This window comes from Elephas maximus, chromosome 4 (genome assembly GCF_024166365.1).
Source record: "Elephas maximus indicus isolate mEleMax1 chromosome 4, mEleMax1 primary haplotype, whole genome shotgun sequence".
Taxonomy (NCBI): domain Eukaryota; kingdom Metazoa; phylum Chordata; class Mammalia; order Proboscidea; family Elephantidae; genus Elephas; species Elephas maximus.
The window spans coordinates 62,460,664-62,486,085 of NC_064822.1; the positions used below are offsets into that span (position 1 = coordinate 62,460,664).

The 25,422-nt window shown below is 43.7% G+C and overlaps 1 protein-coding gene across 1 annotated transcript in view; it reads right to left on the reverse strand.

Moving 5' to 3' along the window:
- Window positions 1-25,422, reverse strand: part of ANO2 (anoctamin 2) — a 377,551-nt gene that overhangs the window by 160,529 nt on the left and 191,600 nt on the right. Inside the window, exons 13-14 of the mRNA XM_049882253.1 lie at window positions 18,645-18,656; window positions 18,312-18,422 (exon numbers count right to left, since the gene is read on the reverse strand). Of these exons, the coding sequence (XP_049738210.1) occupies window positions 18,312-18,422; window positions 18,645-18,656 (123 nt within the window). The remainder of the gene's footprint in view (window positions 1-18,311; window positions 18,423-18,644; window positions 18,657-25,422) is intronic.

The window sequence follows — 25,422 nt, forward strand, 5'->3', positions numbered from 1 at the left end:
CGAAACTGTTGTTACCAAGCCCCCTATGGTGTGACTCATACTGGCAACCCAACCAGCTTCCAGATTTCAAGTCACCAAACTCTTCTGCTGGATCCAGAACAAGGAAAATTCAAACTGAATCCCGAATCCTTCTTCTACTCTCAACCCTCCATGATATAGGCTGAAAGAGACTAGGCCATTTCCACCCTTCCCCTAAGGGCTCAGCTGGCCCAAAGACACTAATCTTATTTTCTTGGGGACCCACCTAGGCCCACCTTTTGTCTGCCAGCTCCCCAGTTCTGCCAGAGAAGAGATGGGGCGGGAGGAGGGGGATGTTAAAACTGGAAGAAACAAGATTCAGCATCAGGATCTGGCCCAGCGCTTGCTGACTTTGAGCAACCTCCCTGCTTCGCCTAGGGCTGCTGATATTCTCTTAATACTGCCAATTGTTACAACTTCTGGCCCATTCTTTTCACTCTCCCACGTGTAGATTCTCGACCGCTCGAGCAGATCACTCCAGAGTGACCTTTGTTTGGCAAAGGCTCAAAGGACACAGAATCATTTTAACCAAATTCATACTAATTCCATATCTCTGTTGTGTGTCTAATCTCTGAGTAGAAAGGAGGGTCAAGATGGAACTTCAAATAAAGACTCACTACCCTTGCTGCTATCGCAACATTAATTCAAGAAGGATGGAGAAGACAGGGCCTCCAGCCAGAGCGAAGGCCATAGAAGATCATACACCACGCCTAAGAAACACCAGCCAAGCACCAAGTCAGACAAGACTGCAAGTGCACTGCCAGCTTTGTTTTCTGCTTGGGCCTCCAGAGAGCTAGAAATAGCCTGGAACACTCCATTTATGGGATAAAGGCTAAAAAATTGGGTCATAATATGGCCTCCATTGTTATCCATGAATAGTAGTAAGTTGTTCCTCCTCCTTCCCCCTTCTTCCCCTCTTTCTCCTCTCCTTCTTCCTCTTTTTCTTCAGCTTCCTCCTCCTTCTTCTTTATCCTTATCATCCTCCTTCCTCTTCTTCTTTTTTAGTGAGGTCTACTTATTTTAGCTCCAATTAAGAAGGAATATTTTCAGAATTTGAAGGGTGACCTATTTAGAATCACAGTATGAGATAGTTGGGAGCGACTATCCTAACCTATATATGACCGGAAAAGCAAAGATAAGGAAAAGCACAAAATGCACTCCAAATCAAAGAGCGCTATTTGATCAGTTTTAGGACTGATACTGCATTTTCATGATTCCTCAAAATGGTGTGAAGGCGTACCCTCGGTACTATGGGGAGATAAAGTGGCAATCGATGGAAAGTTGACAGTCAAGTGAAAAATGGCACTGAAGTAAAGAACATCATATTAAAGCATTTGTCAAGTGTTCATCTGTGGATTAATAATACTTTCCATAGGTCAGCACTGTGCGTACATGTTGTAAAGCTGAAAAAAGATCGGCACCCCAACCTCAAGAAAACCTTTCCCTTTCTCAGAAGTCAGATTGACCCTACTTGCCCCATAAATTGTTTCCAGGAGCTACAAGTTATCACAGGCAGTTTCATAATTTTTTGGTTGATCATTTACCAACCGGGACACATTTCCTCTTAGAGCTAAAACCACAGTTCACAATTTGTCCCACTGATCCCCCTGCCAAAACCTGGCGTTAGTTCAACTGATGAATTATCTTCATTGGAGAAACATTTGTGATCCAACCATTGCCCCAGAATCATTTTTCCACATTAGTGATGGAGTCGAAAGATGCAGACAGCTCCAAGATTTGATACAAGTAACCCACCCATTCCCAGGATGAGGTAAATGGCTCCCTAGCCAGAGCTGAATCCTGTGCCTAAGATAACCACCCACCTATGTTCCAGAACATCTGCTCTTCCCATCACAGATGCAAGCAGAGCGAAGGCCTCCCGCTCTCCTGGGAGGGGCACCCAAGTCAATGGGAGAGTTCTCAGACATGGAGTAAGTGACTTGACCTTAATCCATTCTTTCAGAGAGAGTGAGTGAACAGCAAGAGAGGCAATTACACTAGAGCTTTGCGTGCCATGGCAAGGGCAGTATCTATGTAGTTCCTTCCCCAAGCACAAGAGCATATGCAATTAGGAACCCGGTAGCTAAATAAAGAGGAGTTCCTGGGTGGTGCAAATAGTTAACACACCCAGCTGCTAACCTAAAGGCTGGAGGTTGGAGCCCATTCAGAGGCGCCTGGAAAGAAAGGTTTGGCCATCTACTTCCGAAAAATTAGCCACTGAAAACTCTACGGAGCACAGTTCTATTCTGACACACATGGGGTTGCCATGAGTCAAAGTTGACTCAATAGGAACTGGTTTAACTAAATAAAGATCTCGAGCTTCCAGCAATCTACCCTACAGTAAACCAAACCAAACCCATTGCCATCCTGTCGATTCTGACTCACAGTGACCCTACAGGACAGAGTAGAACTGCCCCACAGGATTTGCAAGGCTGAAATCTTTACAGAAGCAGACTGCCATGTATTTCTCCTGTGGAGTGGCTGCTGGGTTCAAACCACTAACCTTTCAGTTAGCAGCTGGTCACTTTAACCACTGTACCTCCAGGGCTCCTATCCTGCAAAAATAACCCAATATTCAGGAAAAAACATTACAAGTATGATCATCATATGTTAAACCATTGGAGGAAGGGCTAAGAAAATTATAATATTATGAAGTATTACGTACCTATTAAAATGATGCTCACAAATGGTATTTAATAAGATTCCTTATGTTCTAAGTCTAAGTGAAAAAAGCAGGATAAAAAATTAACTATCTAGTACGATTCTTTTTCAACCATGTGACGATACACATGAAAAAGGGGTTTACTGGGAGATGAAATAATGGATGATTTTATTTTTCTTCTTTCTACTTTACTGCCCTTTTTAGATTTTCTACACTTAGCACGTGTTACTTTTATAGTCTGCGAAAACAGAAGTTACTTACCTTGATTAAATTGTTGTTTTAGAGGGCAGTGATGAAGACATTGAAGGAGGATCCAACCATTCAGGAGGTGGTTGGGTATCCCCTGAGCTTTTGTGCTTGTTGCTGACCTCCCTCCTAACTCTCAAAGCACCAGGGATGGAAGCGTACAGAGTGGTCTCCGGCTCCATCCAGGGCCCTGCAGTCCAAACTCTCTGCTTGTAAGCATGATCTTTCATGACTCACTATAGGTCCCTGGGCTGGTCCCTTCACATCCGACCCTTAAAATATTCCAGCCGGCAAAGAGTACACAATGGTGTTGGAAGGATTAATTCATTCATGTTTATAGACAAGCTCACTGAGATTCTTGGAAGAGAGCTGCTCTACGTTAAGGAGTGCAAGTATTCAGCTGAGTCCATTTCCAGGGCAAACTTCCTGCTGCAGATTCTCTAAACTCGATGCAGATGCCCAAATTCAGGATAAAATTTATGTAAGTTGGCTGGTAGACTGTGCGCTATTGTAATAAAAATGAATTGGATGTCAAATGCCTACAGCCAGCTGAACACCACCATGCCTGGCCTTCTTGAGGAATCCTTAGGCTCGGTGCAACAGGCCCAGAGATAGACAAACTCCGGGCCATTGATGAGCAGAATTGCTTGGCTCTGGGTGGGTATTAACTCTTCCAAGGTTTTGTATATCACCTACCACATTAAAAGTCATGTAAATGGCCCAAAGGTGCCAGGGAAAGCAGCACAGGTCCATAAGCCCTGGACCTGGCATGAATATAATGATGATGCAGGAAAGCTTGGATGAGACATGAGAATGCTAAGAAAGCACGAGAAGAATTTTTGCAGAAAAACAATTGCACGAGATGCCCAGATGAGGAGTTGACTTTGCTGTTTATTTTCTTGTTGTTGTTGTAAAAACATAGATGACACAGTATTTGCCAATTCAACATTTTCCACTTGTGCAATTCATTGGAGACCAATTACGTCAATCATGTTGTGCAACCATTGACTGGACAGCTATGGAGTGAGCTGTCCCTTTGCAAAGGCCAGCACTTGGTTAAGGCTGTGCTGCTTCTGACAATGTGGCTGGCACTAGAAAACGTCTGGTGTGATCAGTATGGGACAACTGGGCGGAGGCCTCGGGCACTCCTTAAGGCCTGGGAATACTGTTTCCTTCCCCGTATCTCCAACCACCAGGAGGACTACCCAGTGTTCATTTGTCAGAGAAAACGGAATGCTTGAATTAGCCCAGAGGATACAGGATTACATTTCAGAGGTTCTCTTCTAACCACACCTCAGGTATTTCAGCCAAAAGCCAAGATAATGGAAACACGAAAGGCCCCAGGGGAGTTGGACATCATCTTTCAAAAAGCTTTGATTTACAGATGTGGAAATCTGTGGTTTACAGATCTAGAGATTACAGATGTGGAAAGCTAGTTAAATCACAGGTCCTCTCCCTCCCCGCATCACCCTGTTGCAGTCCCCTGCACTTGAGGCAGTGTAAGACTTGTGAGACATATAAGACATTCTCTACTCATCTCTCCCCTGAAGGAACCTAAGTCCTTTGCCTCTAGGTTTAGCACCTCCATAAAATCCATTTCCAGTGTATTTTTCACCTTGGGCTCCAGTTCTGGCATGCTTGAAATAGTGGTACCTCATTTTTATTCTAGGTAGTAGCCTGTGAATATGAAACATACCTCTTGATCTGGCTTTGGATACATAAAACAATAACACCAAAATATAAGAATAGAACGATGTATCACCATGTTCTTGAACTTATTAAGGATTAAATCAGCTACTGAGTGAACCCAACTCAAAAAAAGTAGAACCAAGGGAAATGGAGACTGACATCAGCTTTGTTCTGGACTTTGTGCACAATTAGTCATGGAAGTCTTCCGACATGGGATTCCCAATCTAAAATAACAGGAGACAACATGGACACACATATTTCTAGGAAGCTTGGGAGGATGAATGCGATAACTACTGAAAGTATGGGGGAGTGTATTGGGGGAAGCCCAAGGTTAGCATGGATTCAGATTGCTATTTTTTAGTAATGTTGACATTTGGGTTTATGGAACAGAAAAAAGCCAACATGTCCAAATGGCAATAACTTGGGAGAGAGAGAGAAGACAAGTGTGCTCCAGGTTCTGAAACTCACTCTTCAAAATGTAAGGAAATCTACCTCATTGAGAGAGAGAGAAAAACACCAAATCTTGGCAAGACTAAGTAAGGGTACAATAATCAAAAGATGTATTTAAGATGTGGTGTTTTCTCAGTGACCCCATACGTTTGAGGCAGGGAACCAAAGATCCTCCTGTTGCCGAACGGGAGAAAAGCACAAAGCCCAGAAACAACCCCTATGATACCTCAGAACGGGACATAAACAAGGGAAGGAAGTATGGTCCTCATCCTATCAAACGTGTTGTTGTTGTTGTTAGCTGCCATCAAGCCGGCTTCTGACTAACAGTGAACAACAGGATCTGACTGTTGTGATCCATAGGGTTTCCACTGGCTGATTTTTTGGAAGTAGATCCCCAGGCCTTTCTCCCTAATTCCCAAAATGTAGTCCATTCAAATTCCTTAGAAATCCCGAGTCTGCTTTGGAGATGACAAACCCAACACAGCCATGTAGACGAAAGACCTACAGTATTGGAGGCGGAAGTCACGTGGGTTGTCAGGTAAAGAATTACAATTATTAACACATGCTAGTCCTGTTCCTGTTTTCTCTCAGATCTGCCCCTTCTTTGGTCTCATATGTAGTGTAGGGGAGTTGATATCTGAACATATATTTCCCAGGTTCCCTTGACAACTGGCTTCTGGCTACATTCAGCCAATGGGAGGTATTGGGTGAATGAAAAGAAAGGCGAATCCAGAGTGTTTCTCCCCCTTCTTCAGGCAGTGATGGACAACTCCCCTATACTTCCATTTCCTGCTGGGCTATCTTTGCCTTGATTGCCCCAGCTTCCACCACGTTCCAATTCCCACCAGGTGGCCCTGGCACTGGGCTCTGGTAACATCACCTCCTACTTTGGTTCCCCAGCTCCAGGAGTGCTAGCAGATTTGGGCTGCTGCTAATCTCTGATGGTTTCTCTATCCTTGTACATGTTTTCAGCTCTCCTGATATCTTTCTAACTAGTTCCCTTCATTAACTTCCCTGTGGTGCAAACAGATAATGTGCTTGGCTGCTAACCGAAAGGTTGGTGTTTTGAGTCCACCCAGAGATGCCTCAGAATAAAGGCCTGGCAAGCAACTTGAAAAAATTAGCCATTGAAAACCCTATGGAGCACAGCTCTACTCTGACACACATGGGGTTGCCGTGAGCCAGAATCAACTCGGCGGCAACTGGAACTGAATTGCTAGGGTTCTGATTTTTTATTGGATCTTGACTAAGGCACTTTAGGATGTAGGACACCCTGATACTCTGGGTACCTAACCCAAATCTCCTCAGGCCTTAACATTATACTATAGAAGCCCAGCTTCAAGTGCCAGAATCTGCACCTCATTGCCTGAAGGGCTATATTTGGTGGCCTGAACCTTCTCTGCTCATGTGCATGTTCGAGGCAGGCCAGAGTGTAACAGAATAGGAGAATTCACACACACACACACACACACACACAAACACTTGGAGCAGCCCGTAAGGGACGACTGATGGGAGCTGGTGTATACCCAGCTTCCTCGCCCCTCAGGCAAGAAAACTCTGAAGTACCTGATCCATAGCCCAGAGTTTTCCAGTGGACTGAAGCTCCAGTTGCCTGCTGTGGTACCTTGCTTCATAATGCATGCTGCCGTTCACTGTCTCACTCATCCACTCCTTCTCTGGGGTCTCCTGTCATCCTCCTCCCAAACGAATCCATGACTTGAATCATTGGCTCAGGGTCTGCTTCTGGGGAAAGCAAACTGAAGCAAGGAAATCTTTTCTTTTCCTTCTAAGTTTTCTTTCTTCATGAAAGAAAGCAATGTCCATACACAGGTCCACACAGTGGCGGTAACGGATGCTGTGGTGCTAAGCCCTTTTTCCCCAGCTGGAGCATGGCTCGGCAGCAGGAGTGGTTGGAGAAGAGGTTCCTGGAACCTCCTCGAGCTTGGGCAATGACTGTCAGAAGGGACCTAGCCTTGAAATCTCTCTTTCCCCCCATTCACAGAGTGGCAATCCCAACTGTGTTCTTTGAAAGCTCCCTGTGACCATCATATCAAAAGAATCAGAGGGAGCCAGGACACCTTTTGACCCCTGAGGGATTTTTTAAACCAGAACTTTTGAATTTCTGGCACATTAAGAGAGAGAAAGAGAGCAAAGGAACCTGACGGGCTTGTGTGTGCTTTCGGTGAATTCTAGGGAAGTGAAATAATGACCTTGGCCCAGACAGCAAAAGGCAAATTTAATTGACATGCTTTAAACCAAATATGGAAAAATCATTTAAACCGGAGAAGAAAAGTCCAAACTGCAAGTCAATAGTGGCAAACATCACACATCCAATGGTATGTGCTGGCTTCCATTAGCAGCGCTGCTATTCCAACGTTCTCAGTCATTGCACATATTTGGGCCTTGTCTTTTGTGAGAAGCAGTGAGGATCTGGGTCTGAAATACCATCCTGAATTTGCCCAGCCTTAGCTCGAGGCTAGATCACTGCCTCTCCCCTCCCCTCCACCCATGGCAGTCTTATTTCACAGGCTGCCCCAGCTCTTCTCAAGCTTCCCTTCCACAGCCCAGGCCTCAGGGCTCTCCATATTTGTAACTTTTTAATTTAGATCCAGGCCAGTAGAAATGTATACAGTGAGGAGAAGAGAAGGTCTTAGCCAGAACCTCCTGATGCTAAGGAACAGGGCTGTCAGTTGAAGAGGGCCAGAGCCCCAATCTGATGGCCTGGGCCACCCAAGCAAGTCTCTACTTAAGATGAATAATTCACATGCTTCACTCAGTGAGATGTTTACGGGCACATTCGACACTTCTCTGGCACCCTTCCCCGTGAAGTCCAACTGTGGAGACTGAAGTAAAGCACCTTCCTCTGAGTTAAAAGTCTTCACGTTTTGTTTTAAATCCCAAACGGTTTCAAATGATTCCATGACTAGAAACCCTCAGTCCTCTCCTAAAAAACACACACACACACACACACACACACACACGCACACACACACACACACACAAGGAAAGATGATAGAGATAGGATAGAGCGAAAGAGAATGAAAGAAAGAATCCTGAGGGCAGATTTACTTTACAGCTAAAAAGAGACGCCACTGGGAAAGCTGAAGAGCAAGTGTCAAGGCGAGGAAGCCCACCCACATGGCACTTTCCTAGCCCACAGAGTGCCACGGACTATGCCACCCCCCCAAATAAGTTCCTGCAACTTTCAAACTCTCGTCAGATATCTTTTAAACCATTTCTGACCGTGGCTATCTGCTTTAGTCTTAAATCTCTGAAGAACTTAGTAAATTCTTTATGCAATAGTTCCCAAGCTTTCTTGGTTCACGGTACTCTTAATATGTCACTTTTTTACACAGTGCCCCTAAGCCTGAAGAAATAGTTAACAGTCCCACTTATTAAAAAAAAAAGTCTAAATAATTTAATATGTATTTAGGTCCTAACACCTTCATAGCCATTTTTTAAAAAATATGCATAAAATCGAAAGAAAAACTAATATTTTTATTTCATTCTTTAATAACCACAATTATTTACTATTAGAATCTGTGTACCTGTTGGTCACTATATAGCTTCTCAAACTTTGGAATCAGCTTGGACACCACTGCTCTCATTCCTGTTCCACCTTGATTTGTGCAGCACTTGCACTGTAGCTGCTAAAAACCCAGCTTATGACGATTTGAAAGGCATCTAGCACAATCTAATGCTGAAACTGTTGAGGGTAGTAGTTTGTGTGGTATATGACAGATGTCAAGTACTTTGCTTCCCTCAAAAAAATTTTTTTTTTATTCCATAGTAGCTCTCTGGGCTCACCATGGCACCGGGGGGAGCCTTGGGGCATAGTTTGGGAACCAAGGCCATAATGCCTTAATAAGCTTTCTCTACAAGATAAAACCACTTTTCCATGATTGCCTCCTTTGTATGTGTGTCTGTGTATGTGTGTGGATATGTCAATAAAGCCATAACCAAAGGAAATATGAATTCTTACACAAATAAAAATGAATAGTAAAAGATGGGAAGGATACAAAGCAGCCTGGTCATGTGGTTACCTCTAGGGAGACAAACAGCATTGGGAGAAAATGGAGTGAAGGGGGACTTTTGCTTAATCTGTATGGTCAGAACTTTTCTTGAGGAGAATGTATAATTTATATAATTCTAAATTAAAAAAAAAAATCGTAATGCAGCATACATAAACACTTTACCACTTAAGATAATGCTAAATTCTGTTCAGAGAGGGTCAGTCCCAAACTCCTATGAAAGGGACATATTTTCTAAAGTACCCGGCTGGGGCACTGTGGCTACACCAAGGGCTGTTTCTCACTCACTGCTTCCTCACAGCATTTTCCTTTTTAAGAATCTTCTTTCTTTTCTCACTTCCTCTAACAGATTCTCCAGAGGTGGCAACCAGTGCCAGTTGCAATGGAGTGGACTCCGACTCATGGCAACCCCATGTGTGTCAGAGTAGAACTGTGCTCCATTGGGATTTCATTGCTGAATTGTTCAGAAATAGATCTCCAGGCTTTTCTTCCAAGGTGCCTCTGAGTGGACTCAAACCTTCCAATCTTAGTCAGCAGCTGAGCCCGTTAACCATTCGTACCACCCAGAATCATGTAGGCTTTTTAAAACTAAACCCTTTCCGCCACCTGCTCAGAATCTTTTTTTTTTTCTTTTTTTGCACTTTAGATGAATGTTTACAGAGCAAACTAGTTTCTCATCAAACAGTTAGCACACACATTGTTCTACGATGTTGGTTAACAACCCCACGACATGTCAACACTCTCCCTTCTCAAACCTGGGTTCCCTATTACCAGCTTTCCTGTTCCCTCCTGCCTTCCAGTCTCTGCCCTAGGGCTGGTACGCCCCTTTAGTCTTGTTTTGTTCCATGAGCCTTTTCAATCTTTGACTGAAGGGTGAAAATCAGCAGTGACCACATTACTGAGCTGAAAAGGTGTCCAGGGGCCAAACTCTCAGGGTTTCTCCAGTCTCTGTCAGGTCAGCAAGTCTGATCTTTCTTTTGGAGTTAGAATTTTGCCCTATATTTTTCTTCAGCTCTGTCCAGGACCCTCTATTATGGTCCCTGTCAGGGCAGTCAGTGGTAATAGCTGGGCACCATCTCCTTGTACTGGACTCAGTCTGATGGAGGCTGTGGAAGATGTGGTCCATTAGTCCTTTGGACTAATCTTCCCATTGTATCTTTAGTTTTCTTCATTCTTCCTTGCTCCTGAAAGGGTAAGACCAGTGCAGTATCCTAGATGGCCACTCATAGGTTGAAAGTAGAATGTAGAATGTAGAACATACCTTTATAAATTATGTTATGCCAGTTGAGCTGGATATCCCCCAAGATCATGGTCCCCACAGCCCTCAGCCCAGCAATTCAGTCGCTCAGAGAGTTTGGATGTGTCTATGGAGCTACCATGACATCTGGAGATGTCATCTGAAACAGATAGAGTGGGGGAGAAAAAATACCCTGGCTTCCCCCACCCACCCCCCAGTCTCCCACCTGTGTCTCTTATTGGCCAAGCCAAACCAAACTAAACCTGTTGCCACAGAATTGATTCTGACTCATAGCAACCCTACGCGACAGAGTAGAACTGCCCCATAGAGCTTCTAAGGAGCAGCTGATGGATTTGAACTGCCAACCTGTTGGTTAACAGCCAAGCTCTTATCCACTCTGCCACCAGGGCTCCCTTATTGGCCAAATATAACCAAAAATCAGTTGATAAGTGGCTCTAGAAAATGTATTATTCAGGATCAGTACCTCTGACACTGAGCAGAAGAGGGAATGGCAGAGAGTAGACCTGAGAGCAGCTGGCAAATGACTGGCACGAAAGTCCAGTCACTAAGTCAAAATAACCTCAGAACCAATTGGCCACAGAGCACTTATAAGCTGGGTCCTTGCTTTGGGAAGTTAAAAGGCTATTGGGGAATGTTGTTCTGTGCCTTCAAGTTCATTCCGACTCATAGCGGCCCCATGCGACAGAGTAGAACTGCCGCATAAGGTTCTCTTGGCTGTAATCTTTGTAGGAACAGATCACCAGGTCTTTCTCCATGGAGTCACTGGGTAGGTTGGAACCACCAACCTTTTGGGTAGCAGCCAAACACTTAACAGTTGTACACCAGGGTACTTTATTGGGGAATAGAGATAATAAAGATGCTTAGAGACCTCAAAGGCTCCAGTGCAAATAAAAATATTTTAAAATGGAACCAGCTTCTCACCTGCTATGTAAATCTTTGGCAAATCACTTCCCTTTCTGAGCCCCAGTTTTTTCCATTGCCAAAGAGGAACCTTCTTAATATTCTTTATATTTTTGACCCTCAAGTGATTATTAATTTAATGCCTCCAAGAGGGTCCAAGGGACCTTTATTCAGTTCACAGAACATTCTGATAAACCACCAAGGGCCTTCGTGGACAGCCTTGGCCCAGAGTGAGAGACCCAGATAGGATCCTCCATCTCCTCTCCTGGGCCTCCCCTCCCTCCTGCGCTCTCTGACAGTCTCCCAGCTTCCTGTTGCTGTTGTCTCAGCCTCGTCAAAGGCATACAATTATGCATAATTTATTCCATATGTTTGTTGCGCCTGCCAGAGGCATCTGTCATAAATGTTTCAATGCTTTAACTTTAGATGAGTTTTCTTTTGAAATAATTGTCCCCAGGGTGGTGCACTGAACAGTAAATTAACACCCATCTATTTTTTTTTTTATCCACAGACCTCCTCTTGGCAAATGTTCTCCTAGTTTCAACGTTCCCCATAAAATATTCATTAAATGTAACATCGTGGCAGCGCCAGGCAGTGGCGGGAAGACAGGTGCCTGCACCCACACTGGATAAATATTTGGGTGACAACAAGTCCGACGAGGTAAACTCCCAGGACTAGTTCAATCATATTTTGTTTTAAACTCCTTTTACTAATCATGTTTTATTGGGGAAAACTCTTTTAAGGTCCACACTTGCTATTTCCCCAGCTTGCTATATGCTCTTTGCTCCTTAACACTTTCCATCCTCTTGGAAGCCTTCGGTTATCTGATCTCACCTGTGTCAATCCAGTGACACCATCACAAACTCTCACTCTCTCTTTCTCTGTGTCTGTCTCTCTCTCTGTTTCTCTCTCCCTCACACACACTCATGCTTACACACATCACCACACTCACATGCACCCCTACAGTCTGAACAGCTCAAGGATGGTCTGAACAACTGATCATTTGTTTATTCAGTCAGCCAGGCAGGCAGCGATAAGCACGATTGCGCTTTTTGCCAAATTTTTATCACTATTCCCCAATAAGGTACCCTGGTGGTACAACTGTTGAGTGTTTGGCTGCTATCCAAAAGGTTGGTGGTTCCAACCTACCCAGTGACTCCATGGAGAAAGACCTGGTGATCTGCTCCTACAAAGATTACAGCCAAGAGAACCTTATGCAGCAGTTCTACTCTGTCACATGGGGCCGCTATGAGTCGGAATGAACTTGAAGGCACAGAACAACATTCCCCAATAGCCTTTTAACTTCCCAAAGCAAGGACCCAGCTTATAAGTGCTCTGTGGCCAATTGGTTCTGAGGTTATTTTGACTTAGTGACTGGACTTTCGTGCCAGTCATTTGCCAGCTGCTCTCAGGTCTACTCTCTGCCATTCCCTCTTCTGCTCAGTGTCAGAGGTACTGATCCTGAATAATACATTTTCTAGAGCCACTTATCAACTGATTTTTGGTTATATTTGGCCAATAAGGGAGCCCTGGTGGCAGAGTGGATAAGAGCTTGGCTGTTAACCAACAGGTTGGCAGTTCAAATCCATCAGCTGCTCCTTAGAAACTCTATGGGGCAGTTCTACTCTGTCGCGTAGGGTTGCTATGAGTCAGAATCAATTCTGTGGCAACAGGTTTAGTTTGGTTTGGCTTGGCCAATAAGAGACACAGGTGGGAGACTGGGGGGTGGGTGGGGGAAGCCAGGGTATTTTTTCTCCCCCACTCTGTTTCAGATGACATCTCCAGAATTGGCTGCATCTTCTCCAGGGTTCTGGTCCCCCTTGGGTGGTCCTAGCTCCTAGGTTCTGGTAATTTCATCTCCTTCCTTTGTCCTTCCAGTCCTAAGCATGATAGCAACTTCCTGCAGTTGCTAATCTCTGGATTGCCTCACAATCCTCTGTTTGCCTTTCCTTCTCTTCTAACACCTTTGTAATTAGTTCCCTGTATCATATTCCCTCCATTAAACTACCCAGCATGGGCTATTTTTCTGACTTTACCCTGACTAATATTTAATACAATGTTTGTTGAAAGAAAAGGAGGCATGAGCTGGAATTTGAAGGGGCTGAGTCAAAGGTTGGAGGGATAAGAGATAAAGACCAGGCTCCCTGATCCCACCACCTATAGCACCCTGCCATCTATACTCTAACTTAGGGTTTTATTACATGGTGTGAACCTAGAAAAACCTTGCCCTTCAGGGAAACTTGAGGAAAGCTTTATATCTGTCCAGGACAGATCACTCCAGAAAAGATGCAAACTGATCCAGGAAAAAAAAAAAAAACCTGTTCTTTTATTAAAAGTTCCAGACTCCATATTCTCCCTTGGAAATGCAACACATAACTAACTGTGTTTAGATTTTTGAATTCTCTCTAGTGTCTATTGAATATCTTGCTGTAAACTGAGCCAATTCCACCCAATATTGTCCTCAGTGGAAACAGAGCATCACCCCACCAAAATTTATACAAAACCCCTAAATAAAAAGTAGGGTAGCATGTTTGTCTCTTACCCATCTTTCCAGCAAATACCACAGTTCTTCCCGCTTCTAGCATAGGAAATAAAAACCTAGCATGATTTTTTAGGAGTGTTTGAGGATCTGTCAAGAGAAAGCCTAGGAGAGGCAGAGGAACATAGAAGTCAAGAGCCTTGCTCTTGAGTCAGGTATTCTGGCTTAAACTCAGGCTCTGCCACATACTAGCTACATGCCCTTGAGCAAGTTGTTATCTCTCTAAACTTCGGTTTTCTCATCCATAAATTGGGAATAATAATGGTTCTGAGCCTTACATGAAATAATGCCTGTACACCCTTGCACGTAGAAAGTAGCCCATATTTGTTACTTACAATTTCTTCATTATCAATATCCCTGCTGTGCCCTACCCTTGACTATCAACAATAGTAGAGATAAAAACAGCCAAATTACTATAATTTTAAGATAAATAAGGGACAGTCAAAGATCCATCCCCCCCAAAGAAATGGGCGGATGCTCAACATTATGCCTGTGGCTCTAGGCATATCAGCAAAGAAAATCTCTGACTCTCGGAACTGCAGAGGCTTTAGAATCTAATGTCTCCATGTGACAACCAAGGCAGCAGAGACCCAGAAAAAGTAAAAGCACCAAATGACTATCCCAGCATTCTGACCCCTAGCCTGCCGGCTTTAGGCCTCACCATGTGGCCCATCCCTGATGTGCTATAGTTATCACCCCATCAAGTGCAGAACATTTGACTCCAGGTCAGCATCATGCTGATGTGATGTGAATTGTTCTCAGGGAAGCCTCTTTATATGGATCACAGCTAACATCATTCTTAATGGCAAGTGGCTAAAATGCTTTCCCCTAAGACCAAAAAAAAAAAAAAAAAAAAAGACCAAGAGCAAGATAATGTCCACTCTTGCCACTTCTATTCATCATTGTAGAGGAGGATCTAGTCAGGGCAGTTAGACATCCAAATGGAAAGGAAGTAAAACTTTCTCTACTGGCAGATGGCATCATCTTATACATAGAAAACCCTAAGGAATCCACTAAAAAACTATTAGAATAAACAAATTCAGCAAAGTTACAGGATACAAGATTGATATACAAAAATCAATTGTATTTCTATACAATTTCTACATAATCCTAGCAATGAACGGTCCAAAAATAAATTTTTTTTAAAAATTACATTTACAATAGAATCAAAAATAATAAAATACTTAAAAATAAATTTAAAAAAAGAGGTACAAGACTCATAACACTTAAAGCTACAAAAAGTTTAGAGATCTAAATAAAGATAAAAAAATTTTTAAATAAATAAAGATACACCACGTTTATGAATCAGAGGACTTAATATTGTTAAGATGGCAATACACCTCGAATCAGTCTATGGATTCAACACAATCCCTATAAAAATCCCAACTTTTTTTTTAAGAAATTGACAAACTGGTCATGAAATTCATATGAACTGAAGGGACCAGAATAGTAGAAACAATTCTGAAAAAGAAATACAAAGGCAGAGGACTCACACATCCCAATTTTAAAACTTAACTGCACAATTGCTGTAATCAATACACTGTGATACTGGCATAAGGACAGACATTAGATCAATGGAATAAAATTGAGGTTCCAGAAATAAACCCTTAAATGTATGGTAATTTGATCTTTAACAGGGTGTCAAGCAATTCAATAGGGAAAAAATAGTCTTCTCAATAAATGGTGGTGGGACAACAGGATATCCTCATGTAAGAGAATGAAACTAGACCCCTTCCTTACACCACACAGAAAAATTAACCCAAGATGGATCATAGACCTAAATGTAAGAGCTAAAACAATAAAATTCTTAGAAGAAAACATAGGAGTATATTTTTCATGACATTGGATTAGGCAATGATTTCTTAGATATGACATCAAAAGCACATGGACAAAAGAAAAGACTGAGGAAGTGAACTACATCAAAATTAAAAACATTTATACTTCAAGTGATGTCATCGACAGAGTGAAAATATAAATAAAAGAAGCTAGTCACAAAAGACCACAAACTATATGATTCCATAGATATGAAATGTCCAGAATAGGCAAATCTATTTTGGTGGGGGGAGGTTTATAGAGACAAAGTAGATTCCTGTTTGCCCAGGGCTCTAGGCTGGAGGTGGGAAAAGGGGAGTTACTGTTTAATGGGTATAGGGCTTCTTTTTGGGATGGCAAAAAATGTTTTAAACTTAGTTTGTGGGAGTTATTGCACAAGTCTATGAATATACTAAAAATCATTTAATTCTACACTTTAAATGGGTGAATTTTATATATGAGAGTTATATCTCAATAAAACTTTTTTTTAATGGACTCAATATCTTTAAAATTAAAAAAAAAAATACAATGGGCCTTGAGGGTTACACAGAGTTGGGTTTGATTACCAGCTCCACCACAACTAGCTATGTGGTCTTGGGCAAGTTACTGTACCACTCTGGGCCCTCAGTAAAGGGGAGCTTTTTATCATTCAATAGGAAGGAAAGTAAAAAAAAGGTGGGGTTATGCAGCCTTAGGGTAACAGTGAAGGCAGAACCAAGGTGATCCTCTGGGATGGAAAAAGCACATCCAAGACCACCAGATAGATTTAGTCCCTGTCTAGCCCCCAGAAGAACGTTCCATCCCTAAATATCATACCCATAATGGTGTCATAGGCAGTACTGCACTGTGAATGGAGCCCCTAGAGCCACATTGTGCCATGGGCATTGACCACAACTCTTCCCGCAGGCAAGAGCAGCATCCCTCCCATCAGACAACAACACACGCTCCATCCTTATCTCTCACCTATGGCAAGATTTGCAGCAAAAAAGAAGCACAGAGGATTCTCACAATCAAATTTCAGGCCAGTTTGAGCTGATGCTGTTCATTTGGGAAGGTCATTTCCCCCCAGTGCTTTTGAGGCATTAGATGCTTTGAGCTTTGCCTTCTCAACAGTGTAATGAAAATAGATGCTGAATGCTAAAACATAAACATATGTATCATTCATAATGCGTTCAGATGTTTTTTAATTATTCATGGTTCCTGAAAGTTATTTGACCTATCATGCATATATAGCCAAGCAACATTTATACTAGAACCACAGCCTCAATGTACGCAATTCCAGCTCCTTGGCATTCCCGTCTACGGAATTAAAATTAAATGAGTCAGTGGTCAATAAAAGTTACATGTGATTTCCATAAAATTATCCATTGTATATTGCTCGGGTGGAGAAGGAAGGTTGCGTGGAGTTGCTGAAGCTGACAGTATACAGAATGCTCGCTTTCCAATGAGGGTGTTGGTGATGATTAGTCTTTCCTAAGAATGAATTCATTATTTCACTGAATAATTGGTGGTCTTGGACTTGCTCTTTGTCTAGGAAAAAAAATAACTCTGAAGGCTACCCTCTCTCGCTCTTCTGTTTAAATTCTATTTAAAATAAAATGCCAGTATTCTGAGCTCGAAAACACCACATTCTTCTGTTTTGGTGCTTGCATAAATTTGCATGTTAACATGAATGATTTCAACATAATGTAAAATGAAATGAAATTTGAATTCAGATCCAAGATTGAGAAAAGGCTCATGTAAAAACAACAGATTTTGAATCTCATTGATTTTTTTCTAGGACCAGATTAGGAAAGACAAACACATACGTACTTTTAGTTTCAAAGGGTGGCACTCAGAAACAGAGATGGCCAAACAGGAGTCCTTAACCCCACCCCCAACACCCCCAAACCCCATACACACATAGTATTTACAGTGCACAGCATGGATTCTGTTTCAATATCTGAATGGCACTACAAAACTCAGAAATATAACTCAAAAAGCATGCTCACCATCACGTTCCTACTTTTAGAGGCCCGCCTAGGTTAACCAAAGTGTAAGGAACATTGTATGAGTAGCTCAAGCAAATACAGGCGTGGATTTGCCTTTGCCACTCCTTAGATCCATTTCTTGCTTTCTCCTTTGACTTCCGTATTGTACTTAAAAGGCTGTATTGCATAGTGGTTAGGTGCACAGATCCACCCATTATTTACTGACTGTGCAACTTCTGGCAAATGACTTAATCCCTGGACATAACTTTTTTTCATGCTTATAGTGTAAATAACAAATAATGTCAGCCTCATCAATTTATTGTGAAGATTGAATGAGATCTATAATGCACTTTGCCCAGTGCCTAGCATAGAACAGGCCTTTGATAAGGCATAGCTGCTGTTACGTGGTTGATATGGTTGTGTTGTTGTTAGGAATTTAGGTGATGGAGTCTGCAGGAAACAGGCCTAAACTGTCTCTTTCTTCTCCGATCTGCTTTCCTATTTTGTCCAGACGGTACCATCCAGAAAAGAGATACTGATCAAGTCATAGGTAAACTCTGTCACTCAAGAGCTCTGAGGGCAGGGAAATGGGAGATGCCATGCTCTCATTCTATCCTGCCCCACATCAACCCCTTCTCGCAGCCAAGTCCTCCATTCACTACGGTGTTCCAGACACAATGAGAACAAGGCCTTCAGAAACAAAGAGGACAAAGAGCAACAAGCATCGGTGTCTTACCTCATCATCACTCTCTGTTCTAGCTGTTTCCAACTTCTGGACAACTGACTTGTCACTCTCCTTTAGCATTTTCTCTCGAACCTTGGTTTCATACTCAGGCCGGGAGTGCTCCTAAAACCCAGAGAGTCCAAGAGTGGTTAGTAAACAGGAGGAAGAGTGACCTGGGCCTACAGGTTATAACCAGAAATCACAAGTACATTAAAGTCAGGGTTTAGGATTGGGCACTATGGACATAAATTGCCACACCACACACAATCACAAGGAGTACCAAGAACACAATGTGTGGGAGAGAGAGGGGACACAGGACATTTGTTATCACACTGAAAACCAAACCTGGGCACGCTCCTGGGGATAGCGCCGGTGTTGAGAAAGGAGAGAGGAAATGTTAACTGCATAGCTAATACAAAAAGAAGCCACATGCTTTGCACAGCAGCTTGACCAAAGGCAGAAGGATATTTCTGGTCATTCCACCAAATATCCTCACACCCCAAATTTTAAGTTTCAATGAGCCAAATCGCAGCTGGAGAAACAGATGTGTCCCACATCTGGAAGTGGGGCAAGGACAAAACTTCTTCCTTGCACCATTATACTGCAAGCAAAATGGCGACAAATATACATCAAAGTCACTGGTGGCCATAGGGAATCTTAAAACTCACTTGCCTGGACCTGTTTCCCGTACAGCCTAGGTAAGTAACTCCTTGGCAAGTACACCAGTGCTCATGAGACATCACAGGGCCATTCAGCAATGCAAACCCAAAGAGTGAGTCACAGGCATGGGGAGAGTACCTAAACTCATCAAGAGGACCAGTGTCAAATCAGATGTGGGGACAGGAAGGTGCATGGCTCACTTCAAAGAGAAGTTAACAGTATACACCTGGCCTCATTGGCAGGTCTTCCCTGCAGCTTCCAGCTCAAGGCTGACTATCTACAGGGGTGAGGACTTCACGTTCCTGCATCATTTACTGATAACTCGTAGGCAGGGACTCAGTGCTGGCTCACGGTGGACTCCATTGTTCAGAGAATACATGCTTCTTTATCACTGGCCACATTTCAGAGATCTCAAAGGCCAGCAAGTTAAGCCAAAATGGTTGGAGAAGAGAAGCCATGCAAGTGACTAATAAGCATAATCTACAAAACAGGAGGTGATCCTATTCACTAAGGTGCTCCATCATCACTCCAGTCTCCATGACTACTACATCCGCCCACCCTTTCCAGGACTATGACTGCATTAGCATGAGTAGCGCAGGTGGGGAATGGGAGCGCTCCTCTCTCTTGGAATTCCTAGAGTTCTTAAGGCTCATACTATACACAGGAAGACCAAAGAATTATTGACGCCTTTGAATTGTGGTGTTGGTGAAGATTATTGAATATACCAGGGACTGCCAAAAGAACGAACAAATCTGTCTTGGAAGAAGTACAACCAGAATGCTCCTTAGAAGCAAGGATGGGGAGACTGAGTCCTACATACTTTGGACATGTTGTCAGGAGGGATCAGTCCCTTGAGAAGGACATCATGCTTGGCAGAGTACAGGGTCAGTGGAAAAGAGGAAGACCCTCGACGAGGTGGATTGACACAGTGGCTGCAACAATGGGCTCAAGCATAACAACGATTATAAGGATGGCACAGGAATGGGCAGTGTTATGTTCTACTGTGCATATAGGGTCACTATGAATCAGAACTGACTGGACAGCACCTACCAACAACAACAATGTATTTTTCTTTCATTATTTCTTCTTGTTGTTGTTAATTGCTGTCGAGTCAGCTTTGACTCATGACAACATTACGTATAACAGAACAATGTTGCTCGGTCCTGTGCCATCTTCGTGATCACTGTATGTTTGAGTCCATTGTGTGGCTGTTGTGTACAGCCCTCCAACTTTAGGGCTCATCTTCCAGCACTATATCGGGCAGCATTTTGCTGTTATCCACAATGTTTACATTGGTTAATTTTCAGCAGTAGATCACCAGGCCTTTCTTCCTAGTCTGTCTTAGTTTGGAAGCTCTGTTGAAACCTGTCAACCATGGGCGACCCTACCAGTATTTGAAATACCAGTGGCTGAGCTCCCAGCATCATGGTAACATGCAAGCCATCACAGTATGACATGCTGACAGATGACGGGTGGTGGGTTATTTCCTAGCTGTTTTACATGTGACAGTCTTCTTATCTAAACACAATGATTAGCTACCTGATCTGTATTACTTTATGTTCCTCACAGTAATTAGCACCATGCTGAGCACACAGAAATCTCTAAATGCTTGTGAAGTTCACTTGATTTTGTCTCTCACCTGCATCCATTCTCTAACACAGCATTTCCTAAGGTGCGTCCCAAGAAATTTTTAGTTAAAAAAGGGTTCCAGGTCCAAAGAAGTAGAAAATACCACATAACATATCACCTTTATGAGTCACAATGAGCATATTAAAAGCTCTGAAGTGTCCTACTGTAAAGACACTTGCTTGATTTTCTTAAACCCACCCTTTCCCATGGAACAGTTACTGTCCTAAAGGAACACTTGGAGAAATGCAGTTGGAAGTTTTCCTTCATGGCCTCTGTAATTGGTTGCTTTTCCTCTACAGTATTGCAATAGAAGATTTGAATTATAAGTTGTAACAGCATCTTTTGGTGAGTGCCATAATAGAGTTCTAAACCTCATCTAGCTAGTGGAGCTTCTACCCTCTCACAGGGGTTGCTCCTGACCTGCCTCTGGTTTTCCAAAGACACACCATGAGGTCATATAGAAGCATTTCTTCACGTCCCTGTAGCTCTGGCTGTGGCCCACCTCCCCTGTGCTGGGCCTCAGTTCAGACCCCCATGCCTGTTTAGAACAAGCCCAGCTCTCTTGGCACACAGACAGGAGACCAAGACACTCAAAGCAGAATCTTAGGCTGCTCTGCATTCTGGCTAAAACAGACCAAACAAGAATCTCCCCTTCAGCCAAGCAGATTGGGTGAGGCTATAAAATTCCTGAAAGGCAGGGATCTGGACAACTGAGCTCCTGGCCAGAGCAGAATCTAGACCCTGTGACAGTTGCCTCAGCAAGTCCAGCCAAGGGCAGGCCAGTCTTATTCCTGATGTCCCCCAAACACAACCTCCCGGATGGGTGATCTGATGCCAAAATCAGCACAAAACTTAATACCTCCCACCAAGACTCTGGGAACTTTTTCTAAAAGCTATTTCTACCTGGTCAGTCTCTTCAGGAAGGACCCAGGCCAGCTCAGGAGCAGCCTTCACTGATCCAAAGAGGAAAATCCAGAACGACATTCCACTGATGTCTCCAACAAAGAGCTACCGAACACCTACTATGCTTGAAGCTCTTTACTAGGTATTGGGACTTCAGCACTGGTCCTATGGACAAGTTCCTTTCTTGGAGCTTATCTTCAAGTGGAGAAAGGTAAATAGAAAGCAAGCAATCACACAAATAAGAAACTAGCAGATGGAGATAAGAACAACAGAGAAAATAAATCAGGGTAGTTTCTTTCCATTGGGACGTCAAGGAAGGCCAATGTGAGGAAGGTAACATTTCAAATGAAATGGGAAAGCCAAGGAAAAGCAGGCCATGTGGAGACCACTGGGGAGGAACATTCCAGGCAGAGGGAACAGCCAATGCAAAGGACTGGGCCAGACCAAGCTGGGCATGTTAGAGGGACAGAAGGAAGGCCTAGGTGGCTAGGAGGTCTCGGCAAGGAGGAGAAAGATATGAGTTGGGGTCACATGTAGGCAGGGGATTTGGTCTCCTTTGTGCAAGGAAGCCATTGTTACTGTTGTTGTTTGTTGTTGAGTGCCATCGAGTAGATTCCAACTCATAGCAAACCCATGCGTCAGAGTAGAACTGCCCCATAGGGTTTCCTAGGCTGTAGTCTTTTGGGAGCAGATCACGAGGTCCTTTCTCCCGTGGAGCCACTGGGTGAGTTCCAAAAGCCAGCTTTTTGGTTAGCAGCCACTGGGTCTTCTTAGGAAGTCATTAAGCATGTTTAACGCTGGTCCGATAGGTGAGGGATGGGAGAGAGATGGAGAGGCAGGACATCTGTGTTCAGAAAAAGTCACATTCTCCAAGAAGTTCCAGTAGTACTGGGGATCTGATGTGACAGAAACTAATTGGGCAAGAGAGGTCTGCTGAGCTGAGGGTTACCCCACTTCAGAGAGAAGACTTTTGAGGCCTGGCAGGTCTCCCTGCATCAAGTGTAGACAGGACCCAAAGAAGTCTTTCAATAAGTCCCTCCCAGGAATCCCAGCTGATTCCACAGGTGCCCCTATACACAGGGGCTGCACACAGACATAGTAGGAGGTCTCTTGGGTTTGGCTACTCCTTCTCTGTCCTGATAAGAAAGCGGTCTCCACTCTTTTTCCAGCTTCTCCCTGGTTTACAACCTGGACTTGAGACACCTACTTGTCCCCCGCCTCCTGGGGTATTGTTGGGTGTCATCAAATCAATTTTGTCAACCCTGTGTGACAGAGTAGAATCGCCCCATAGGGTTTCCCAGGTGGTAATCTTTATGGCTGTAATCTTTTCTCCCGTGGAGCCACCGGCTGGGTGCTGACTACCAACCTTTCAGTTAGCAGCCAAGTGTTTAACCATTGTGCCACCAAGGCTCCTCCTCCTGGGGTAGACTGCATGTTAGGGGACACCCCAGTCAGGAGGGACAGAGGGTAAATGGGCTTGAAGCAGGACTCTCCCTCCACCTGAGGAGGTAAGTAAAGACCACAGGGAAGAATGATTTCTTGGGTTACAAACAGCCAACCTCGTGAGTGTCCCTGGAAAATATGTCTAGTTAAAATAGAAAAAAAATTCTATCATGACCTTCAAGGACCCCTGCTTCTCTCTTCCCAATGCCCAAGTAATATCTGCCACCCTCCTGCCCCTCACTTTAAGAACGTAGGTTAAAACTGCCAACGACACTTCATGTAAGTTGTAGTGCTCTTATACAAATCACACATGCCTCCTGCACAACCTACAGGAGACCCAGACCAGCAATCAGTACCCACCCACGCCTGACCACCAGCCTACACTTGCTACTTTGCCCTCCACTGCTTCCCAACTCCTGTCCCCAGCACCCAAGCAGACCTTCTGGACATTTGGCATTTTTTATCCATACCCTGAGCTTCTCCAGCCCAAGGCCTATGCTTGCTGTTTCCTCCCTAGGGACTCTTTCTTCCCATTGCCGCCCATTGAAATTTACCCAGCATTCAAACCCAGATATTAAAAAATGCATTTCCTCTTCCTACCTTGGCCAGAGGAACTTCTCTCACATACTCTCCATTGTATTCTAAACATTTAGAGACCAAACAACATTCCTGTAGAATGTAACCCTTTGGAAGTCAGAGACTATGCCTGCATTGGTACAATATTTACCACCCCCAACCAAAAAATGAAAAGAAAAAGAATAGTTGCCATCTAATCACACCCATGGCGACTCCATGTGTTTCAGAGGAGAAATGTGCTCCATAGGGTTTTTACGGCTGTGACCTTTTCGAAGCAGATTGCCAGGCCTGTCTTGTGAGGTTCTTCTGGGTGGGTTCAAACCACCAGTCTTTTGGTTAGTAGCCCAGTGCTTAACTGTTCATGCCACCCAGGGACTTCACCATCCTCAACACACTCCCCAGAAACCTGGTACATAGTAGGTACTTAATGAATATGTTCAGAATTAAACTGAATTCCAAGTGTTTGATATCCAAGTCTGAAATATAAATGCATGGTAGAAAAAGACACGTCTGGCTGCCCTTCCTCTCAGCCAAGCCTGGCCCTGGGTGGGGCACAGGACAGCACACTAACCGTGGCCTAGAACCAAAGAGCCTTACAGAAACCTCAGCCAGAGCCCATCCAGAATGTCTCCTTGTGCCACGGGTAAGCCCAGTCTTGGCCAGGCCACTCTCAGTCTGCACACCATTTCCTCAAAGCATGTACCTCCCAGGGGATTACCATGGTTCATTGGGTTAAAGAGAAAACAGGAAATCTGTTTACAGAATGAGAAATCGATTGTAATCCCATTCCTGCCAAGGGCCTGGTCCTGAGATTTTGAGGGTGTTGAGTCATAACTGAAGCTTTTATGTATGTGTGTTTACACTTCCTCTCTAAAAGAGAGACTTTCTAGCTGTCTCAACTCTAGTTAGCAGACACACTTAGCCTGTCTCCAGCCCCACTCAGGCTTGGATGCCAGGATGTCTCTTCTTCTCTTCTTAGGAAATACCCTTGCCTCTTGCATTAGGAGAGTAGGAGATGTAGCCCCCCTCCCCCACTGCCTGCCCACACCCAGCCACAACTGTCTGTCAATCTCTCTCTCTCTGACATATTTTAGCTAAAGCAAATGAGACCAATAGGACAAAGATGCTCCAACTCCATCACCCACACAGTCAAACTGCTGCAGTTCTTGCTATTGGAAGTGCTAGTTTGGACATTTTGCCTCCCAGAAATGCAATTGTCTTTATTAGTCGCTGTTGCTTATCTTCCTAATTTGTATCCTTTCTGAAGGTAGAATCCATGTATACATTCTCTCATTTGTCACAGAATCCTTGATGGTGTTACTTTCAAGGAATACAATAGAGTGAGTACAGGCACTCATTATCCAGTAATGCCATATGGTAGGATGGGATGGAAGTACATGAAACCTCAAGGTAGGTGGGAAGAAGCCACAGTACTACAGCTGCACTTCTAATACATGGAGGCAACACAACTTGATTAGTAGATTCTATTCCATGAGGCTGCCGTGTAGGCCCAATTGCTTCTCAACTCCTCTGCTCAAAGGTAAGCTGACTAGAGCATTAAGGAGCAGAAATGATGTCACACTACAGACACAAGAAGCCACAGAGGCTTCAAAACAAGACTAAATTTGGAATTTCACTTGCTTGGTCATAAAACATCAGGGCCACAAAGCCAGAGATCCTGAGTTCAAGCCAAGGCTCATCAATTACTGTTTAGAGTAAAGAAAAAGCCTGCTGTCCATGCAGTTGCCATAATGTTTGTGGTCAGTCTTTGTAAGTGGGCACTAAGGCAATTGAGAGTGCCTCCTGGTCCTTCTAGACTCTGTCTTCAACCCCCCACTTACAAAGAATAGCTAGTGGGGGTTCCTACCACATATCCACATTTGCTGTTCAATCAATGGTGACATGTGGTATC